The 23,684-nt window shown below is 41.2% G+C and overlaps 1 protein-coding gene across 3 annotated transcripts in view; it reads left to right on the top strand.

Annotated features, from left to right (window-relative positions):
* The window catches only part of MCUB (mitochondrial calcium uniporter dominant negative subunit beta), a 95,389-nt gene that overhangs the window by 39,701 nt on the left and 32,004 nt on the right, over nt 1–23,684 (top strand). Inside the window, exon 1 of one of the 3 annotated variants that reach the window (XM_032400992.1) lies at nt 8,680–8,975. The exons of 1 other annotated variant lie outside the window; for it this stretch is intronic. In XM_032400992.1, coding sequence (XP_032256883.1) covers nt 8,799–8,975 — 177 coding nt within the window. In that variant the 5' untranslated portion in view covers nt 8,680–8,798. Of the gene's footprint in view, nt 1–8,679; nt 8,976–23,684 lie in introns of those variants that run through there. One more of the 3 variants, XM_032400989.1, reaches the window with a different exon arrangement.

Consider the following 23,684-nt stretch of genomic DNA (forward strand, 5'->3'; position numbering starts at 1 on the left):
CAAAAAAAGAAATAACCATGCTATTATTTTAATATTTTTCCTTCCAGTCTTTTCTCTGTACACAATCATGTTCCCACATAATATGTTCTTACAAACATCCCAAAGTCAAAAGTACAAAAATATACAATATATTTTGTGTTTTCTTTTCTAAGAAAGCAAGAACATGTTATTAAATTGCAAATGGTACTGCATCTTTTAGACAGTTTGTGATTATGAATTTCCAGTGTTTGGAACATGGGCTTTAATTTTGATCTTTTGATTTATAACTAAAAATATATATATTCAGTTGGCCAAAGCCTAAATATACAATTTCATATTAAAAAAATTCACCCCTCTATGAACCTCTGTTAATCTCCTTTGTTCCAACCACATTGTAATCGCTGCTTTGGAACACTTACATAAACACTTTGATTTACCCATCTCCACTGATTTTGTAAAATAGTAATGATATAGGCAAATTAATAGTCCAAATTTGCCTCAACTTTCTGGCACAAATGTTTGTAAAACTGAGCTGTCATCTCGCATAGGATCATGGTGTTTATTCCTTAGTTCATCACTTTTTTTTTTTTTTTTAAAGATTTTATTTGGGAGAGAGAGCACAAGTGGGGTGGGGAGGGGCAGAGGGAGAGGGAGAAGCAGGCTCTCCACTGAGCAGGGAGCCCAACGTGGGGCTCGATCCTAGGCCCCTGAGATCATGACCTGAGCCAAAGGCAGACACTTAACTGACTGAGCCACCCAGGCGTTCCATAGTTCATCACTTTTACTGTTGGCATTTTGGTAGGGCATTTTGTTGTTGTTCTGTTTATTGCAGAATGTTTAGCATCTCTGGCTTTGTCCACTGTATGTTCGTAGCACCCACCAGTCAATATGGCAACCAAAAAAGGCTCCCCACATATTTCCACATGTACTGGGGGGCGGGCGGCAGCAAAACACAGTTGGTTAGCTGATGCATTGGAAGCTAAGTCTGATGTAAAGGAAATTTAGAAGTAAAAATGTATAGGTGTGAAAGTGCTGGTTTTGAAATAGAAGAAATTTGAAGACCATTTGTTTATGCTTTTACACAAATGCAGTAACACTTTGTATCATTTGGATCTAACATCTTTCCAAGTTATCATTATCAGGCTACTCTCCTTGTGTCAGTGTTTTCTTGAAAACAATTTTAATGGGTGCATAATGTATTTCACAGATTCATAATTTATTTAACCCTTCCATTATTATTGGACAGTTGGGTTGTTTCCATTTTTTTGTTATAAATAATATTTTTAGTCTCTTTTTTATAGATAAAGTCTAATTAGATATTTATTAAGTCCACAATAAAGAATATGCAAAGATTTGATTTTCCTACTTTTGATCTATTTTTATACCCACTTTAAAGATTTTTTTTTTTTTTTTTAATTCGACAGAGAGAGACAGAGCGAGAGAGGGAACACAATCAGGGGGAGTGGGAGAGGGAGAAGCAGGCTTCCTGTTGAGCAGGGAGCCTGATGTGGGGCTCCATCCCAGGAGCCTGGGATCATGACCTGAGCCGAAGGCAGACGCTTAACGACTGAGCCACCCAGGTGCCCCTATACCCACTTTAGATTAAGATGCTCTCAAAAGTATTTGGGGAAGGTCAGGATAAGGGTAGTTTCCCTTTATTCTTTGGAAAAGCCTGGGACCTCTTGTTTTCATATGTAACTTCTTGATATGTGTAGCAGCATATGCCTCTGGTCCTTGCACACACTCTGCCCACCTCTTGTTTCAGTAGTAGCTGTGCTGGATCGTTTTTTGCAAATCCAGAAACACCTTCCATTGCTGGTGTTCCTCAAAGTCATGTCCACTCAGTTTTTCTGCATCTGCCCCAATACATTCTCAGCAGCAAAGGAACTAGGGAGTTTGCTGAGCCTGTGTCCCAGGTGCAGCCTGTAAGGGTAGTGGTGGTAGTGTTCCGTCTGTTCCCCCGTGGGGCACAGCCCTCGGTCAGGCTGAGTGAGCACTCCAGACTCCTGTTCTTCGGATGGACAATTCTGGGAAATGTTCTAAATGCTGCTTGTGGGTACTGCTGGCAGAATCAGCCTCCTGTTGTCTGTAGCGGTGACCTCAGTAATGCTCTTCAGATTAGCTTTTCTTCTTTCCTTGTCTCATGCCTTCTATTCTCTGATTCCCTCTTCACCTCCCACGTAAATTACTGCACCCAGATCTGGTCTTAGGCTCTATTTTCGGAGAAACCCAAACTAAGACTCATGTAATGATGGGCTTTTTTGATTACTATGTTTCCTATTAAATGTATATGTTGCACTTTTACCTAATTAAATGGCAACTGAGAAGACAGCCTGGTAACAAATGATGATTAGCAAAGATATACAACCACTGGGCCAAAGTTAAGTAGGAACCATAGGGAGAATAAAATATAAGATGTGACTGGAGGCGTGATTTTTCTTATAAATACCATTAATACTTTATTTTTTAAAAGATTTTATTGAGAGCGAGAGAGAGTGAGTGAGCAGGGGTAGAGGGAGAGGGAGAAGCAGGCTCCCCGCTGAGCAGGAAGCCCGATGTGGACTCAGTCCCAGGACCCTGGGATCATGACCTAAGCCGAAGGCAGATGCCTAAACAACTGAGCCACCCAGGTGCCCCCAAATATCATTAATACTTTAAATAGCTATATTGTTTAAAAAGTATTTAGAGCCTATGGAAAAAGACCACTGCTTTTTCTTGCTCATGACTGACTTCCATGCAGCAAAGAAACTGCATCCTCTATGAAGCTTATTAAGTTGACATTTATCACTCTTCCCAAACTGATGTACCAGGAATCCCAGTTGGTTCAAAGTCCATTACTGAATATTGAATCTCTCTCTCTGTTATGTTGTTCCTCTTGAAATTAACAAAGCTTTTAGGTCATTAGTGGGGTTAGTCTATAATAGTGTTTTGAGGTTATGTTGATTCTGTCTGAGAAATTACAATAATTATTTAATAGAGTAATAGTGATGTCAATGCACTTAGTGCTAAGGTACTTTACACACCTGCTTATCCTTAATGCATATGTCAACTCTGTGAGGTAGGTACTGTTATCCCCATTGTATAGGTGAGGACACTTGAGGTACCTAGATCCCATAGCTATTGAGTGACCATTTGGATGCCCATCCCTGCCTGCCTGACTCAGCTCTGCCTTTAAATATTTCGGGGACACCTGGGTGGCTCAGTCAGTTAAGTGTCTGCCTTCGGCTCAGGTCATGATCCCAGGGTCCTGTCCCGCGTCGGGCTCCTTGCTCAGCGGGGAGCCTGCTTCTCCCTCTGCCTGCTGCTCCCCCTGCTTGTGTGCTCTCTCTCTCCCTCTCTGTCTCTGACAAATAAAATCTTAAAAAACAAAACAAAACTCATACTGGTTCCTCTCTCATCAGTTTCCAGGCCCCTAGGGATTGACATGATGCTCCTGAGGACAGTGTTAGAGGCACTGCTGGGTGAATTCATGGTCAACTACCAAGTGTTCTGTTCCTTTACTTTTTGTGCACAGACCATGTGCTGCCAGAGAGATGCCTTAATACCCTCTAACACTAGTGTGAATTTAAATTCTGGAACCCCCCAGCAGAGGGACTCCTGGCTCACCAGCCCCAGCAACAGGTCAGGAGTGAGGCCTGCCCTACACCACTATAATTTATTGTACAAAGTGCTCTAAAGAGCTATTTATGAAGAAACTCCAAGTAAGTAACTTACTAGATATAACATGAGAGCATAGTGAGGAAAGGAATGTCTGCTGGGCCTCCCAAATGCCAGGTGTTGTAAATCTCACACGTGCATAGATTAACATTCAGTTTTCATCATAACTAATTCTGTGCACAAATGATTTGATGGCAATAAAGTGTATGTTTTTCTCTTTGTTCCTGATCTGAAGAGGTTGGGAGTTGATTAAGAATAAAGAGCATTTATTACATTAGTAACACATTTGTCTTTGTGACGCTTGGTAATTCACAAGCCCTCTTCCTCTGTGCCTTCAAGCAACAACAAGTGGTAAAGAGGCAACTTGATCCCCATTTACACCTGCTGCAGCTGGAGCTCCGAGACACTGAGCAACTTGCCCGAGGGGCCAGAGCCTCCACATTCTTCTAGCTCTAAGCCATAGCAGATCTGACCAGTTTGGTTGAATTTTTGTCTTTGTTTTTCCATAACTATTAATAGACTGGATTGTCTGGAAAGAATGAGATGAAGAGGTAAGATTTAGAGACTAGGAGTGTGTTTGATTCCACAGCTGTCCTAAACTATACAGTTGAAGGCACCCCTTAGAGTTTGGGCGGCACACAGAGTACATATACTCTTCTCCATCTTTATCCTGCATATCTGAGAAAAGATGGTGGTTACCTTAGATATTTCTTCTATACCATGCAGAAATGTTTGCAAGATAGATGAAATGAATGTTGTGTAGCACTTTGAAAAATGCTTAGAAGAAAAAGTATATGAATTTAAGTGGGCAGTATTGAATTTTCATATCCTGAGAGAAAAGCACATAATGTTTTGTAGTAGCTGCACACAGAAGAAATAAAACAAATTTTACCCCTCAAGATTTTACAGTAAGTATGATATAATAAGGGACAGAGTACATAAAATAGAGCATAATCATTTTATACTTGTTTCTGCTTAATGACAATCACAGAATTATGTCACTACTAGGGTTGTTACCCATCAATAAATAAATCACAGTGGAATAACTTTAATGTATTTGCACCTCTGCAGTTGATCCATAGAAAACATGAACATGAAACAACATGTAGATTTTATGGTATTATTAATAAAAAATAAAAAATTTCTCAATTACAGAGGGAATGTGTGCTTATTATAAAAAAAACTTAAAGAATTGGGAGATAAAGTCCTTCCCTTTCCACATCCATTGCTAACATGTAATAATACATGTTTGTTTTAAACAACAAAATTTAATAAGGAACATAAAAGTTAATGTTTCTGAAATTTGGAATGAAATATGGTAAAGTAACCAAATTATTTATTGGCAAAAAGTTTTGGATGAATGGAAACTAAAAAGTTAAACCTACAAGGAAAGATCATAAAGGAATTAGGGTTCCAAAAAGCAATTGTGGGACTTTAAGAATGTTTCATCTTTAATAGAAATGTCAATATGATTTAAAATTGAGGATCATCTGAGGCATTTGAAAACCAGTTATTACATTTTGTTAAAATATGCCCCAGTTACTTCAAGATTAAATCGTATATATGCCTCTGTGGATGCACTCCCTGCGCCCTAAAACTTAATCCATCGTAGACCTTTTCCCACAGTGTTAAAATTGTCTGTTTACTCCTTTGTCCCACAGAGTAGGGCCTGTATCTTGTTTACCAGTGTACCTCCAGGGTCTGGTACATTATATAGCAAACAGAAGAAGTACTCGATAAATGGTTTTGGGAAAAAGGAAGACAGAGGACACAGGGTGAGATAAGGCACCTCCTCTTTCTGCATGGAATGTGGTATTTCCATTGAGTATAGTCAGAAAAATCTGTATTTAGGTTATCTGCCCTAGTCCTTTCCTTCATGATTTTTCCAGAGTGCATTGGTCCTCAGTTATTAAAGCTCAGAAGGGATTGAGTTTCAACCTTTTGCTATTGTTCTTTCAGTTACAATGAGTGTTCTGGATGAGGGTTCTTGTTGGCCCGTGTCCTGCATTCTGAGGGAACCCCCCAGTGAAATGGAGATGTCGGAGACTGCGGCTGTTTATGCTCAGCACTCAGTTCTCCCCTACATTATTTGCTGCTTGCCTCATTTTACAGTTCTCACCCATCTCAGATTCCTCCTAGAAGTTTCTTACAGAAAAGATGGAAAATTTGAAGATTTTCCCAGCAAAGAAGTTTTACAAGAAAAAAAACTCTCATCACAATATTCTTCTCCAGTGATGTTCCCTTTAAGGAGAAAGCAAAGGTTTTATAAGAAGAGATTTAGTAAATTTAATATACAAAAATTCAGTATTGAGAAATCCTGGCTCTAGTACATGAGTGATATGTCAATTACTACACAGATAAGTAACTATAATTCTGAATACTTAGACTTATGAAAAGTTCTTTGAAAGCCAGGATTTAAAAAAAAAAATTATTAAAGGCACTGTGGTCTGGTGATTTTGAAGTCAGATTGACCTGGGTGTGAACTAGGACCCTGTGACTTGGGCCTTGCAAGTTACTTAACACTTGGGAGTCTCATTAGTGAGAAAGGAAGAAAAACACCTACCTCCTGGGGTTTACTTGAGAATTAAATCATGAAACACAGGTGAAGTGCTGCTATATAGGTTTTCAATAGGTAGCACCTTTCTCAACTCGTAATAGTACATTTAAAGCAATGTAGTATATTTGCATTGTCCTGTACCTTTCCTGTGTTACTTAAAATTCATTTTGTGGAAGGCAACAGAATCCAACTCTGACCATCTTAAAAATTCTTCTTAAACAAAACTTGCAAATATTTTTCCCATTCAGTAGGTTGCCTTTTCATTTTTTTAAAGGATTGATTTGAGAGAGAGAGAGTGTGTGAATGTGGGGGGGTGTGTGGCAGGGGAGGTCTCCAGCAGACTCCCCGCTGAGCCTCCTGAGTGTGGAGCCCAATGTGGACCTTGATCTCACGACCCCAAGATCATGACCTGAGCTGGAATTAAGAGTCAGATGCTCAACTGACTGAGCCACCCAGGCGCCCCACCTTTTAATTTTGTTGATGGTTTCTTTTGCTGTGCAGAAGCTTTTGAGTTTGATATAGTCCCACTTGCTTATTTTTGTTTTTGTTGCTTTAGCTTTTGGTGTCAGATTCAAAAAGTCATTGCCAAGACCTGTGTCAACGAGCTTACCCCCTGTGTTTTTTTTCCCAGAAGTTCTGTGGTTTAGGTCCTACATTCAGGTCTTTAATCCATTTTGAGTTCATTTTTGTGTATGGTGTAAGATAGTGGTCCAATTTCATTCTTTTGCATGTAGCTGTCCAGTTTTCCCAGCACCATTTATTGAAGAGACCATCCCTTCCCCATTGCATATTTTTGGCTCCTTTGTCATAAATCAACTGACCATATATGTGAGATTTATTTCTGGACTCTATTCTCTTCCATTGATTTATGTGTCTATTTTAATGGCCATTCCATCTTTTTCAGATGAAAAAATTGAGGCCCAAAGTGCTTAGTTAGGTGGCTTGTCAATTCATGCGTTCTGCTTCATGAATCAAAATTGGTACTCAGGCTGTTACCCACCTCAGTGCAGTCTCTCCAGAAATCCAACCTTTCCTCCGTGTATCAAAATTTTCACATAGTTGGGATAAGGGTATGTGGAGTAGAAATGAAAGACCTCCGAGATAGGAAGGTATAGCAGATATTAAATTTTCCTGAGAAAATGCTTATACATAGTTACTATCATTAAATGGTCACCTCAGTTTTTTTTTTTTTTTTAACTGAGGTAAACTTTGGTCTTAATACCTGATATTTTCTTTAGGAAGTCATATAAATGACATGTTATTTGCCAAACAATGTCTGTTTACCAGCTCAGCTATTTAGACTTAATTATGGTCTCAAGGGTAGTGTCTGAGTGCTTTACCTAATTTATTTTCATTTTGTAAGCTAAAGTTTAGGTTTCAAAGAAACAGCTACAGTAAGAAAAGGGTGGATGTGGTTGTCTACAACTATTGGAAGTTAAAGCTGGGTTGTTTTTTTTTTTTTTTTTTAAAGATTTTATTTATTTATTTGACAGAGAGAGACACAGCGAGAGAGGGAACACAAGCAGGGGGAGTGGGAGAGTGAGAAGCAGGCTTCCCGTCAAGCAGGGAGCCCGATGCGGGGCTCGATCCCAGGACCCTGAGATCATGACCTGAGCCGAAGGCAGACGCTTAACGACTGAGCCACCCAGGCGCCCCAAAGCTGGGTTTTAATATAAAGTTAAATGGAAGCTGGCAGAAGTGTTAAGAACTTACTGTTAATTATTTGTGTTTCTAAGAAGAATTCTATTTTGAGGAGGCCTGGGTAACATTCACACTTGTGAGATTATACCGAACAAGTTGAGGTGCATTTGCTGTGTTTTATTATATTGTGGTTAAAACAGGCTGATTTTTTTTTTCCTCTACCACAAAACAGATTTTTTATTTGGAGATGCTTGTTAAAGATTGGAGGATAAAGATGAGAAAAGAAGGAAGGACTGTGAGGATTAATTAATATGTGAAAAATAATGCTAATTTCACATGTTAAAGTAATGGATGTGGGGCGCCTGGGTGGCTCAGTCGGTTAAGCATCTGCCTTCAGCTTGGGTCGTGATCCAGGGTCCTGGGATCGAGCCCTGGGTCAGGCTCCCTGCTCGGTGGAGAGTCTGCTTTTCCCTCCCCCCCCAACTTGTGCTCAATCTCGCTCTCAAATAAATAAATAAAATCTTAAAAAAAAAAAGGTAATGGTTGAATGATTCCATTATGCGCTTTTGCCAGGGAAGTTAGTTTTGTTTTTTAATTTCTAATAAAATTAACATAGCTCAAGATGTACCACAGCTTTCCTGACCATTCTCTCTAAATTTAGTTTTTTGAGATTTAAAAAAATTTCCTCAAAAGGTAACAAGTTTATCCTCAAATACATCATAATTCTTCATTTTCTGAGACCACTAGATGACCAATGTTTACTGGCATGTATCTGGAAGCATTTTGAAAGAAATGACAAAAGAAGTTTCATTTTTCATTGAAATATTTAGGATAGCTAACAAAGCGTAAAGGTATTGAAGAATTAAATTCACCTCCGTGATTGGGTACAAGGTGATATGCCTGATTTGGGGGGAATTAAAGAGTCTAAGCTTTGCCTCCTTGAATCCATTAAGTAATTTAGGAAATGAATAGCTTTTGTTGGGGTTTGGAACACATTACCCCAAACTCTGGCACCTTGACAACAGAACATACGCATCAAGATCCCTGCTGTCTTGTGACTTTAGTGGGGAGAGGGCAGCGAAGAAGTGAGCCTGATTTAACTGCAGACCGAGCTAAGAAGGAAGAGGAAGTTAAAGCAGGGGTAAGGGTCGGAAGTCATGGGGCAGGAACAGTACTGGCCGGGCTGATGGGGAAGGCCTGTTTGAGGAGGCAACATTGGAGCAAGAGCTGAGTGGCCGGGAGTCAGCGGTGCACAGACTCGACAGAAGGGTATTCCAGGGGGAGGAAGTGGCAAGTGCCAAGTCCCCGAGCAGGAATGGAATGGATGTGTTTCCGAAACAGAGAGGAGGCCAGTGCGCCTAGAGAGGACAGAGTGAAGAGAAGAGAAAGAGAGTGAAGTCAGGACATGGGCAGAGGCTGGACCAGGACGGAACTTAAATTTCATTCCAAGCGCAATGGTGGGCTCCTGGGGTTTGAGCGAGGGAGTAACAGGACCTGATTTATGCTTTTAGAGGATCACTGAGGTTATTGTTGGGAGAATAGGTGGGAGAAGGCAGGAGTGGAAGCCAGGAAACAAGTTAGGGGGTAGCAGAAGTACGTAGGGAGGGATGCTGGTGGCTTGCAGGAGGGTGGCCACAGTGGAAATAGAATTTGATTGACTTGGGGTTCGTTTTGGAAGTAGAGCTGAAGACACTTGGTGAGGGATTGTGTTTCTGAAAGGAACGGGGAATGAAGGGTTCCTTGGTTTTGCCTGGAGCAGCTGAGTGGGTGGTGACTCTTTACTGATGGGGAAACTGATAGGGCAGAGAAAAGAATTTCTGCCTTTCTGCTAAACTGGAGTTTTCTTGAGAGAGGAGGAGAAGAAAGTGAGCTTGCAGAAAGGTTAAGAGCCTGGGCAAGGGTCCTGCCGCGAGAATCAGGACTTGAACTCTGGCACTCTGTCTCTGACCTTTGCACCCTTGGTTGGCTTCTTGGCTACAACTTTCGGGGTAGAGTTTAGGAGAACTGGCATGCAGGCCAGGGCCATAGGGCCGGCAAAGGCTGAAATCCTCGGAGCAGCCGTTTGGGACTGGTTGCTGAAGAACAATTATTTGTGGGTTCTGGTTGGTGGGGTCCCAGGGAAAACTAAATCCGGTTTCCTTCTTGAGCTCCCAAATTAAAATTCAGTCTGTGGTCTTGAGAACCTTTAAGAGCTTAAGTTGGAGCTTTTTCTCTAGGCTAGACGTCTTGTTTACTAGAAATCAGATTTGGGGAACATAGCTGCTTTTGTCTTTTGCCAGATTAAAAAAGAATCCTTTCAAGATTTTCTTAAAGGTTATTTTCAGGCAGAGGATATAATTTTCAGCTACACAGAGGTCCCCTGTTTCCCCTGTATTGTATAAACTGTGCTCCCTGGACTCTCTCGTCACACCGTCGGACTTACTGGAAGAGCTCCCGCACTTCCCCACTGCACGGGGTTCAGGGCATATCGAGCTCCTTTGCATTATGTAATACTTTGCTCTCCTCTTCGTCTTTTCTGCCGAAATAGTCCATCTCCGGGTGCAGGCCAGTGGCCTCACAGATGGGACCACGCTGGGATGATTGGTGGCAGAGGACGGTCTTCGAGAGGAAGCCAGTCGTGAGATTGCTGCTCAGTCACTGGGCACACGCCAGTCCGCATGGTTCTGTGTGGTGTGGAGTTGAACACCGCACTCCACACAGCGTGGCACTTGATTTGTGGCTTTTGATGATGTGTGACACATTTCTGGTCTGTGAGCATTACCCAGGCTCTTCTGCTTTGGATCTTAAGGCTTTGTTTTTCAACACTCATACTTCCCTTGTTGACTTTTCTCCCCCAACACTGGATAATGAGGTAGGAATGTGGGGCGCCTGGGTGGCGCAGCTGGTTAAGTGTCCGACTCTTGGTTTCGGCTCAGGTCGTGATCTCAGGGTCGTGAGGTGGAGCCCCGTGTTGGGCTCTGTGCTCGTGGGGAGTCTGAGATTCTCTCTCCCTCTCCCTCTGCCCCTCCTGCTTGTGTTCTCTCTTTAAAATAAGTAAATCTTTAAAAAATAAAAGAAAAAGGGCATGTGAGACTCTTTCAGCTCACTGTAGGTCTTTTTTCCTCAGAACACAAGTTACATAATAGAATGAAACCGAGTGCCTGTGGCATGTTTACTAAATATAGTGATAAATATTGAGTATCATTATACACTTGAGACACAACGCAGGCTTATAGGTCTTTCCTTTAAAAAAAAAAATGCAGGACAAAGTGGAGGGGCAAAAAAGGAATATAGTGCTAGTGATTAATCCATTCTCTCTCCGCTCCCACTGCACCCTTCTTTGCTTCGGGATATTGGAGTTGGCCCCTGGAAACATTTCTCCTTTGGCAGCTGGTGCAGCGTTAGCCTCTGTCGGAAGAGGGACTGCTCAGTGGCGTCACCCGGCGAGGTGATGGCCACAGGGGTCACTCCCTTCTCAGTTCTTCTTCTTCCTTCCGTGCCAGAACCCTGTGGTCCTCCCACACCAAGCTCAGCAACTCTCGCAGGCCTTCTGCCCACCTGCTGGCTGTTTCTGAGGTAGCGCCAGCTGTGTCCTTTGGCTCCATTCTTCCCATGGGGACACCCGGCCTCCCGCCCAGCTTACACCCATAGCAAGGGGCTGCCCTTCCTCAGCCTGGCCCAGGTGGCAGCTCTCCTGCAAGCGTCTGAGCTGCCCGCAGCTGCTCCCTCTTGGGGGGGGGGGGGCGGGATCTCAGCCTCAGGGGGAGGGAAGCCTCTCGTGAGTCCTCCACTCTTCTTCAGGTTAGACATGTTTTCACAGACCGCTAGGAGCCATGGACTACAACTGAATACAGTACCTCCCTCCAGTCTGGGTATCTGTGTAGAGGGAGGTCAGCACACTTTTTTGGTAAAGGGCCAGATAGTAAATATTTTAGACTTTGTGGGCTACCTACGGTGTCTTGTTCCCATATTGTTGTTGTTCTTTTTTTTTTCTTTTTTTAAAGATTTTATTTATTTATTTGACAGAGAGACACAGCGAGAGAGGGAACACAAGCAGGGGGAGTGGGAGAGGGAGAAGCAGGCTTCCCAGTGAGCAGGGAGCCCGATGCGGGGCTCGATCCCAGGACCCTGGGATCCTGACCTGAGCCGAAGGCAGACGCTTAATGACTGAGCCACCCAGGCGTCCCTCTTCTTCTTCTTTTTTAAATCAACCTTTTGCAAATGTAAAAAAAAAAAAAATATTTTAGCTCATGGGCTGTAGTTTCTTGACCCCTTGGTTTAGAGGATGAGTAGAGAAGGGTCTCACCTTTCAAAACTGGAGAAGTGTTAAGGAAAACAGACATCTGAATTTTAGACTTATGATAGATTTTTGCATAACAAATCACCCCCGAGCTTAGAGACTTAAAACCATACTGGTTTATTAACCTTCATGATTTCTGTGGGGCAGGAATTGGGAAGCAGCGCAGCTGGGTGGCTGTAGCTGGGAGGCCCGTCCGAGGCTGCAGCTGCTGGCCGGGGCTGCGGCGTCCGGAGGCTCACGCGGCTGGCCGGGGCCTGGAGGCCTCCACCCCTCTTTGTGCGGGCCCCTGTGCTGGATTTCTTTGCTCTCTTCATACCTTACTGCTGGCTTCCCCCAGAGAAGGTGATCCGTGAGCCCAAGCAGAGGCCATGGTGCCTTTTAGGGACCAGCCTCGGGAGTCATGCACCACCACTTCTACACAGTATTTTGGCCGCACGGGTCAGCCATAATTTCGTGTGGGAGGGCACCACACAAGGATGTGACTACTGGGAGGTCAGGATTATTGGGGACCATTTTGGAAGCTGTTCTACCACAAGACTTGTACATGTAATTGCTTCTCAGTGTATTCAGTGATGTTGACTACATTAATAAAGTGTTAACAAGTAGAGAATCTTGGAAGACCAGTGCTTTAGAAATTCAATTAATGAAATGGATAATTAAGTTACATAAAAACAGCTTCTAAGCTTAAGTCAGATAGAATTGTGTACAGTAAAAATGCTTTCTGCCATCCATTTAATCAAGTTCCTCTTAACCAAATTCCACTTAAACCTCTCTTTTCCATCTATAATACATATAGACGTGCTGAATTCTTTTTTTAAAATATCTTGCTAAATTTTTTTAATTCACATATAATTGACATAACAGTTTCAGGTATACAACATAGAGTCAATATTTGTACATATTGGAAAATGATCACAATAAGTAACATCACTACACATATTACAGATTTTTTTCTTGTTATTTTAAGATCTACTCTCTTAGCAACTTTCAAATATACAATACACTATTAAAACTATAGTTCACCATGCCCAGGACTTACTTATTCTGTAACTGGAACTTTGTACTTTTTGACCCCCGTCACCCATTTCGTCCATCCCTCACCTCCCAACGCCCTGCCTCTGACAGGCACTCATTTGTTCTCTGTATCCATGAGCTCGTTTTTTTGTTTGTTTTAGATATCACATGTATATGGGATCATACAGTATTTGTCTTTTCTCTTTCTGACTTATTTCAGTTAGCATAATACCTTCAAGGTCAGTCCATAGTGTTATAAATGGCAAGATTTTCTTCTTTTTAATGGCTCTGTGTGTATGTAATATGTATGTATGTATCATATATATGATCACTTATATATACATGGTCACTTAGGCATGCTGAATTCTTAAGGCTGTTCTCATCAGTTGAATTGTTGACTTGCCAGGAATCAAGTGTTTGTTCCCAAGCATGGTTATAGTAATTGTATTTGTTACTCTAATTATGTACTTTAAGTAGTATATAAACCAAAGAACTATGAAAATTAAGTTAAATACTTTGGATAATTTGATAAACGAGCTACTCAGATTTCTTGTTGAATTAGATGTGGGCGAGTCAACAGTGCAAGTCCAGGAAAAATCATGAAAATAGATAAATTCTGTACTCAGACTGATTTTCAGATGTCTTAAAGGTCTGTCTCTAAAGAAACTGGGAATTACCGACGACGCCCTATGTGTAACCGTGCTGCAGAATACCTCAAGGGGTTTCCTCTCAAAAGACTTTAGTCATACAACAAGATATTGGCAGTTGAACATTTATACGTTTTGGCTTAAAATAAAATGTCTAAGTATGTTTGTATTACTTAGTCTGTGTCTTCTCGTGACCAACTAGCTCCTGGTTGTGATTGCATTTGATGAGGAACTCCCAATTTTAAAGTAGAGAAGCCTTTGGAAATGTGTAGTCCAGGGATTTAGAATGTGCTCCAGAGGGTCCCAGGGTTTGTAAGCTGTCTCTGGGATTACATGTTTATGGGGAGGGGAAGTGTTGGGATGGGGTTGCAGACTATCAGGGTGTTCGGGGGGGACTGCGATTTCGAGAGCAGCTTCTCATGTGTCTGTTTCGTACATTCCTTCTGGGTAGAAATGCATTTGGACACTCATGGGTTTCGCATTTATACCACTGAACGGACACTGGAAGAAGTTTTGGGATTGCCCGAGAGAACGTAGCTAGAGTCCATCAGTTCCTGAGAAACCACCAGGATAAAAGCCTCAATGAGGCCGATGCTCCTACAGTATTGTCCTGCTTCACTGTGCTCTCTCCCCTCAATACATTAAATAGTTGGAGAGAATTCTGGCGGGGTGTTTTTTTGTTTTATTTTTTTGGCCATTCTTTTCTTTACAAGCCCTTTAATCTTATATTGCATTTTAAAAACACTTTAACTGAATCTTGCTACATTGAAAATGAAAGAAATCTAAAATCTACTGAGCTTTTACTACACTGAAAATAGTGTGTATTGCATTTTAAAAACACTTTAACTGAATCTTGCTACATTGAAAATGAAAGAAATCTAAAATCTACTGAGCTTTTACTACACTGAAAATAGTGAGGTTCTGTTATGAAAAACTATGCTGTTTGATCTATGACAGATCAAAATTAAACTCAGTTATACTTTCTTAAATCCTTTATTTCATCTTTGCCCGCATAAGCCCCATCAGTTCTCTGTTCTGCATTCCTTCATTGTGAAGGCCTGCTTCCTGTCTTTTGGCTCTGCTGACCTTCTACCCAGACACCTTCCCCCCGCTTTTCTTCCTTTATGCTCCCACATGTCTTCAAGGTCCAGCAGGCAGTCAGTGTATTCGATGAATTCTTTTCCTCTTCTGAGCAGTTTGCACATGGGATCTGCCCCATGCCCCTTGGCGACAATTACCTACTTTTTTCCTTCTGAGGTTGTGTTTTCTACACAGCCAGAGGGCTTGCTTCTTGAGGGCACAGACCACCTTCTGTTCCTCCGGTGGTCCCTCCTGTGGTCCTCAGTCATCTTCACGCTGCCATTATGTGTGAGATTCGTTGTCATTGGTTTGCATATTATGGTTTCAGTGAACCACCTTTAAACAAAATAATCTTCCCTATGCTAATTAGATCTTAATGGCAGTTTCCTTTTTGTTTTCTTTTTGTTCTAAAAAAAAAAATATTACTGGATGTCAGTGGACCTAAAAGGGCATCTTGCCATAAGGTGTGTTGTGCCAAATACTGTTTTCAGAGGGGAATGAGTAGTGATGGTTTTTTTTAGTTGGTTTGTGTATTTTACCCTCAGTCTTCTGTCAGTCCTGTCATTTCCAATCTCTGTGTCAGCACTATTTTGGTAGGAGTCAGGGTGTGGTGGCTCAATGAACGTCAGGCCCTGAGGCCGATCCTCCAAAATAATGACTATGAGACCATAATATAGGCATAAAGGTGTGAGGTTAGAAGGAGATATAAGGACACCCATGAGATAGGAATACATTGTATTTTAGGAAAGAGTCTAAAATGAAATATTATAAATTTGTAACATTAGAAATAACAAGTGAATAAATATCTGTTGAAATAAAACTTTTTAAGATTTTATTTATTTGAGAGAGAGAGAGAGATTGAGAGAACGAGTGGGAAGAGAGGCAGAGGGAAAAGCAGACTCCCCGCAGAGCAGGGAGCCTGACGCGGGACTCGATCCCAGGACCCTGGGATCATGACCTGAGCCGAAGGCAGATGCTTAACCAACTGAACCACCCAGGCACCCTGTTAAAATAAAATTTAAATCATCCTGGCTTTCAGTTAAAGTATTTTGTTTTGCATTTATTAGAACGGGACCTAATATTTTATAAGATATTATTTTTTATAAGAATTTTTAAAAGAAACTTATTAAACATGAGTCCTTAAGTATGCCTGCAGAGGAATAAATTTATAAGTACTTGATGTGTTGGTTTGCTGGATTAGAGTTACCAACTGTGCTACCCCATGTGGCTTTCAGCCCTCTATCATCTTAGACACCCAGGCGTCAAAGCCAGGAAGACAGCTTTGTTAGTACCATCTGGCCCTACCTCTGGGGCTCGATTCCATTCCTTTGAGATAATTCTTTTTTTTTTTTTTTTTAAAGATTTTATTTATTTATCTGGGAGAGAGCAGTGCGGAGGAGGGGCAGAGGAAGAGGGAGAAGCAGGATCCCCGCTGAGCAGGGAGCCCGATGTGGGACTCCATCCCAGGACCCTGAGATCACGACCTGAGCCGAAAGCAGACGCTTAACCCACTGAGCCACATAGGCGCCCCTCCTTTGACATAATTCTTGATAATAATTGGCTTAGATTAGGAGCAAAAAATAAATAAATAATTGGCTTAGGTATGTTCTTATCTGAAAGGCACTTCCCATGTAAAGTTTTCCTTCTTTTTTTTTCTCTGGGTCTCTGTTAACACTTCATTGGTTCTCTCCACTATTATACTTACTCTCACTGGATTATTCCTGTCCTAAGCCTGTTGAAGGAATTCTCACAAAGGAGAACTGAAATCTCAGTTCAAGAGTCCAGTTCAGATTTAGCTGAGAAACTTAAAGAAGAATATTCGTATAGGAAGTACATTGTCCCATAAGTTTAATGACTTTTCACAACGTGAACATACCTATGAGCGAGAAACAGAATATTACCAGACCCTAGAAGCCCCTTGTGCTCTCTTTTAGTCTCTGCCTAAACCTGGAAGTATAACCATCATCCTGTCTCCAGTGCCATAGATTACTTTTGCCTGTTGTTGGAATTTATATAAATGGAATCTTAGAGCATATACTTTTTTGTACTTTTTGCTTAATATGTTTGTGAGACTTATCCTTGTTACATTGTTGTAATATTCCTTCTGATGAATATACCTCTGTTTGTTGCACTGATGATTTGTGTAGTTTTCAGGTTTTGCTTATAAAGAGTGCTTCTATGAATGTACTTTTGTCTTTTGGGCACATATGTAGTTATTTCTCTTGATTTATACCCAAGAGTGGAATTGCTGGGTCATTAGATACGTTGGTATTTGGAAATACTGCCAGTTTTCAAAGTGGTAGTTTACATTATCAACAGCAGTGTACAAGAATTCCAGTTTGAACACACATTTAGTCAATCGCATTCCTAGGATGGGAGCCTGATTGGCCCAACTTGGAGCAGATGTCTGGTCAATTACAACGAGGGGACCCGTGTGGGGGGTTGGGGTGGTTCAGGGGTCACGTAATACAGACATGGTTTGGGAAAGCCCACTGCTGATAGGCTCTAGCAGAAGTAGAGGCAGTTTCTAGAAAATGAGAGAGTGTGTGAATTGTGTGGATCTCCTAAAAGGTTTCAACATAGTATTTGCAAATGAGATGCACAAAGAGACGCTCTGAGTTGGAGGTACAGCTTTGAGTGATCAGCAAAGTAATGTAGTTAAAGCCATGTGACTAGGTGAGCGTGCCCAAAGAGAATTCTGAGTGAGATGAGAGCGGGTGGTTCATGGTGGAACTCTGGAAAACACCAGCAATTTTAGGATGACCAGAAGAATCTCTCAAGGAGACTGAGAAGGTGTGATCAGAGGGCCAAGGGAATGTGGTATCATGTAAGCCAAGAAAGAATCCTTGAAAGACAGCAGTCAAAAGTGGTGACTGCTTCTGCGAAGTCGGTGGCTAAAAAGTTTTTACCTGATGGAGGGATAAGGAGGTCAGTGGCCTTCTGAGAGGAATTTCAGTGTAATGGTGGAGTGCAACACGTACAGATGAGTGAAAGCTGCGGGCAGTGGAGATAACAGCTGTGGCCAGGCCTCTCAAGTCACTTAGAAAGGAGGACACAAGGGGGTGGAGTTTGAGGGAAGGCGATCAGAAAGTAGCAGAGACTGGAGCATGCTAACCTGCTGATGGGAAAGATCTGCGGGAGAAAATATTCCGACAAGTGCAGTCTCTCTGGTGGTAGTGGGAACGGCTGGGATCCAAGCTCCGGGAAGTGTGTTGGCCTTAGGACACAGAAAGACTTCTTGCACTCCAACAGTGAGGAAGCAGGGAAGGGTGGCTGGAGTGGTAGCAGTTTGCAAGGGTCCGTCAGTCAGCACTTGGGAGGTGCTCGGTAAATATTGGTTGAATTGACTGAATGACTTAATACTGTCAGGCATTACATCCTGCAGTCTCATCTGTCAGGTTTTTTGCGCTTTCAGATCTCCCGTGAAAAGGGATCTGCCGCCTCGCTTATGTTACTCGGGAGAGCATTTGTTTCCACATTTACCACCACAGAATGTGTAATAGCTTGGAATTACTGCTTGCTAAAGAAATCCAGATGTGTTTCCTTTATATGGTGCCCATCTGTTTCCCAGGAGGAAGGAGGCCGTGCAGAGATCTTCAGGTGCTTCTGCAGTATGTAGAAGTTGTGACTATAAACGTGTGTACTGACTTCAATCAGTGTGTGTGTGTCTATACATAGTATGTATATTCTAATATGTATATATTTACACATTAGACCATACGTATCCAAATATTACCTTTAGTTTGGGAAAATAGAAAATACTTGCATTGACTTTACAAAATGTTATGACTGCATTTTTGGAGTTGTTTTCAGACCTTGGGCCATACTACTTTGAATGTCTTTATTTATTTATTTATTTAAGATTTTATTTATTTATTTATTTGACAGAGAGACAGCGAGAGAGGGAACACAAGCAGGGGGAGTGGGAGAGGGAGAAGCAGGGGGCCCGATGCGGGGCTCGATCCCAGGACCCTGGGATCATGACCTGAGCCGAAGGCAGACGCTTAACTACTGAGCCACCCAGGCGCCCCTTGAATGTCTTTAATGGTGGTAATTGGATGGCTTCAGACAGCCAGGTGTTGTTCGGAATCAACTCTGTTGCTTTTCCTCATCTGATTTCCGGTATGTGTCTCAAATCCTTTTAAAGTCAATTACATAACCTAATGATATCTGTGGAATACAACTGCGCAGTCCCTGAAAAGGGCAATAATAATGGAGTCCTCACTTGTGGACGTGGGAAGGGCCAACCGTAGCACCATGTTATTGCTGAAAGCCCCATACTGGGACTGGTGTCACATGGAGCGCTTTAGTAGCAGGATAATTAAAGTTGTCCTAAAAAGGCTTCTATTTAGAAGCACTCTGTTTTTATTTATTTTTCCATATCCGTGTGTCACTGTTGCCTTTCAAGTAAGAGATTTAAACTGCTACCCTCTGATTTATATTCACTGTGCCCATTATGCTAGTTCCTGCTGCTGCCCATGAAACCTCAGGAGCTCTTCTTCTCTCCACCTCAAGTAGTTTGTTCTTTTCGCAGTTATGCTACCGCTGCTTTTCTCTTCTCCGCTGGGCTAGACTTCTGTTTACACCGTACTTTCTACTTCTTGACACTTGACATTTTCTTAATGCTAGAATGTAAGGTTGGATCACAAGAGACTGCGGTTCTTACTTGAAAGGGATAAAAACAATGAACTAAAAGAAAATTCAACTTTTTGTTCAGTCTCCTGGATGTGTTCATTTTTTTCCCTCCGATGTGTCATTTTTGAATAAATAGCTTGTCACGGGGTTATTGATGTACTCTCTACTAGATTTTAATACCAAAAGTAATTTATCATTTGTTAACATCCAAGAAAAGCAATATTACTCGAATTAGACTAGATAGGTAAGTTTATTTTATAAAAAACTGACCCTGTCCCGAAAATATGAACCCTCTGACAGGACTAGTAGTAACTGCTCGAAGTCTCCAGATGGGCCACAGGTGGGATGTAAATTGGAAGAAGTGAGTTTGGGTTAGGCAGTCTTGAAATGTTTTGGCTCTGCATGTGTGGTGGGTTTGTGTAAGATTTTTAGAATGATCTTTTAATAAAATGCTTCCTGAAAAAGGGTTGTCATAGGCTAAGTATGATAGTTTCTCTTTCATACCTTACAATCATGTCAGGAGAATGCCGGTATCCTTATAGTTTCTAAATAAGAACTTGTAAAGGGTACATGAGTTTCTGTGCTTGTTTCCCACCCCCCCCCTTATTTTTTTCTTTAAAAAAAATTTCAATTCCCCAGGCAGTCATAGTTTTTTACTGGCATGCACTAAAAAAGAAAAGTTTATTTGATGTTTGACCACTTGTTAATAGGTTACTTCTCTCTGGAAATGATAATTTTAGTGTTTGTCTAACCTGTTGTTTTTAGTATTGTGTTATTTTGGAACAAACTAAATGCAGTGGGAAGAAAGTTCAGAAACAAAACAATCTGAGGATAAGTCGTTGATGTGATGCCATGCCCCCTCAAATACAAAGACATTCTCTAACTAAACCACAAAATGACCATCCAAATCAGGAAATTAACATTGGTACATTACCACCATCCAATTTGTAGACCCCATTCAAATATTGCCCATTTTCCCATTAATGTCCTTTATTGCAAAAAGTTCAGAATCACAATTGAATCTGTCGTGTCTCCTTCAATCTGAAACTAACATTCTTTCTTTGACTTGCAATGATTTTGACTCTTTTGAAGATTACAGTTATTTTGTACAATGTCTCTGTTTGGGTTTGACTGGTGTTTCTTGTGATTTGATTCACATCTTTTGTTAGCACTTTCACACCTGTTGCGTGTAGTCTCTCTCGGCATGATTTCAGTTTGGCCCCATTACTGATACTGGTCACTTTGATCTCTTGATTAAGGTGGTGCCTGAAAGACTTACTATTGAAATTACTTACTATTTGAACTTACTATTTTCCCCTTGGAATTAATGCTTTTGTGTGGAGGCATATTAAAACTATGTTTGAGTATCTTGTTCGTTGTCAGACTTTAGTTTTTTTCATTTACTTAATTATATCAAAATGGACTCATGTTTCCTTCAATAGATTATAATCTGTTACTATCATTATCTTAATGCTCGAATTGTTCTAGATTTGACCGTTGAGAACTCCCTTCAGGCTGACTTCTGCATCTTTTTGATATGTGTCCCATTATTCGTTGAGAACCTCCTTGCTATTTAGTACAGCAAGATGCCTCCGGCTCATTTTGTCCTTTCTGTGTCCCAGCCCTGGAATTAGCCATTTCTCTAAGGAATCCTGGTTCCCTTTGGATAAGAATGGTATTTCGAAGCCAAGATCTGGATGTTAGATATGCTCATTATTGGGAGTGTTACTGCTCACAGCCCCTACAGAAAGAGAAGATATACCCATATAAGTATAAAAAATATAAATATATGAAATTTAAATATATAAACATATATATATTAAATATTTGAATCTTTTAAAATGTTTATATTTATCTGTTTTATTTATAGTTTTACATATTAAAAACCATGAACTCCTACCAGTACTTCCAATTTCATTCCAGTGCTACAGCATTCATTCTAGTTTTCTCCTTTGCATATTGTGACTCCTTTTTTTTTGACAGGATAAATCTGACTTCCATTAATCTTGGTATATTTGCTTATTTGATCAGTTTTCCTGTATGTGACAGCCTCTCATCTCTGCCACCACTCCTTCCCCTACATAGATGCCTTCCCCACCTGATTTGGGCTCTAACAGCTTGTTTTGAGCCTACCCTCCATGCAGGTGCCTTCTTCATTCCATTCGGGTCCTGCCACCCCACACTAATCCCCTTCCACTATGCTTAGGCTGCTTTACCCCCATGCTGGCTGCCCCTCTGCAGGGATGCCCTCCAGCCACACTCGAAGTCCGACTCCCCACATTAGCGCCACTCCTCTCCCCCTCCATGAGTGCCCTTTTCAGAAGGAATCCTTAGATTGAAGAAGCATTATGAGTCCCAAGCAGGAAAAACAAAATCACATTTGTACCTGACACAACCGTGGTGAAACTGCAGAACGCAGAAGCGGAAAGACCAAAGAAAATCTCAAATTTACAGAAGATCTTTTATTTATTTCTTTTTTATTTTTTAAAAGATTTTATTTATTTATTTGAGAGAGAGAGCAAGAGAGAGAGCACAAGTCAGGGGCAAGGAGAGGGAGAAGCAGACTCTGCTGAGCAGGGAGCCCGAGCAGGGAGCCCGACTGGGGCTCCAACGCAGGCTTGATCCCAGGACCCCGGATTATGATCTGAGCCGAAAGCAGACACTTGACTGACAGAGCCACCCAGGCGCCCCCAGATGTCAGTATTTATCTGAGATAATAAATGTAAACAGATTAAACTCAACAGTGAAAAGGACAGAAATTGCCAAATTTATTAACATCCTAGACTGAGGATTTTACTTCCCATACAAAAGATCTCTCTGAAAACATTACTCAGAGCTGTACTGAGCAAAATTTAACAGAGAAGGAATAAGAATGCAGAAGAAACACTGCACAAGGAAATGAGTAAAATACAAGAATAAAAAATTAATAAAACTTAGTATTTTATTGTTGGTTTTTGTTCTGTTTTTAATGTAAGCTCTACACCCAATGTGGGGCTTGAACTCATGACCCCGAGATCAAGAGTTGCATGCTCCACTGACTGAGCCAGCCAGGGACCCCAAAACTTAGTATTTTAAACCCGGTTTTATGTACCACCTAATGCGGAGTTCTTGTGTGGAATGTGTGAAGCAGGCAAGTAAACTCCTTGGTTAGATTAACTGTTTTGCTTTGAAGCTTGTCCTTGGGTCCATTAGTGTTTCATCATGATTTTTTGTAAAACCTCACCTAAGCCCTAGAGCTTTCATGATTTGTTTTTGCTTCTTTGTACCTATTCCTCCTCCACCCCCAAAATCAACTATATAGTAGCTCATTTTTTATGAGCTCTTCTGACTTGTCTCTAGATTACATTTTAAATCTGCCTAACAAAAATTGCACTTTGTAGCACACACTGGTTAGTTATCTTAACTAACGCTTCAGTCTCTCTCAGGGACTCCATGAATAATCAGTGTTAAAATAAATTTTTCTTCTTGATCTGGATAGTCCAGGAAGAGTAGTTTATAACATAACTGAAACAGAACAGAAACAGAAGTAATGCATACAGCAATTGGCTAGTAACCAGCAATAACTTCCACATGTTGAGTGTAGTATCTCAGCAAGACCATGTTTATATCACTTCTGAGCACTTGGCATTTAAGCCATTGTCTGGAGTGACCTCAGCAGGATCCCTAAAATTCATGTGCGTGTGTGCATGTGTGTGTGTGTATGTATATGTATCTTTATTCTTCCTTTCCTCATTCACTCCTTTTTTCCCCGCTCTTCAACAAGGAAGTGCTTTTGAGAGCAAATAACAAAGGACTACAACCCATACAGTTGATACTAGACTAATTTGTTTGTTACCAAGCATATTGATCTGTTGAAATATTAGAGTATATTGGCTTAAGAACACATTATTTACAATTAATAAATTGGTTTCACCATCACCATATGAATGCAGTTTCTTTTTTTTTTTTTTTTTTTTTAAAAGATTTTTTATTTTTTTATTTGAGAGAGAGAGAATGAGAGACAGAGAGCATGAGAGGGAGGAGGGTCAGAGGGAGAAGCAGACTCCCTGCCGAGCAGGGAGCCCGATGCGGGACTCGATCCCGGGACTCCAGGATCATGAGCTGAGCCGAAGGCAGTTGCTTAACCAACTGAGCCACCCAGGCGCCCCTGAATGCAGTTTCTTAAGATTTGTTTGTACTAGAAGTACCTAATACT

The sequence above is a fragment of the Phoca vitulina genome, unplaced genomic scaffold, assembly GCF_004348235.1.
Source record: "Phoca vitulina isolate PV1807 unplaced genomic scaffold, GSC_HSeal_1.0 scaffold3, whole genome shotgun sequence".
NCBI lineage: Eukaryota > Metazoa > Chordata > Mammalia > Carnivora > Phocidae > Phoca > Phoca vitulina.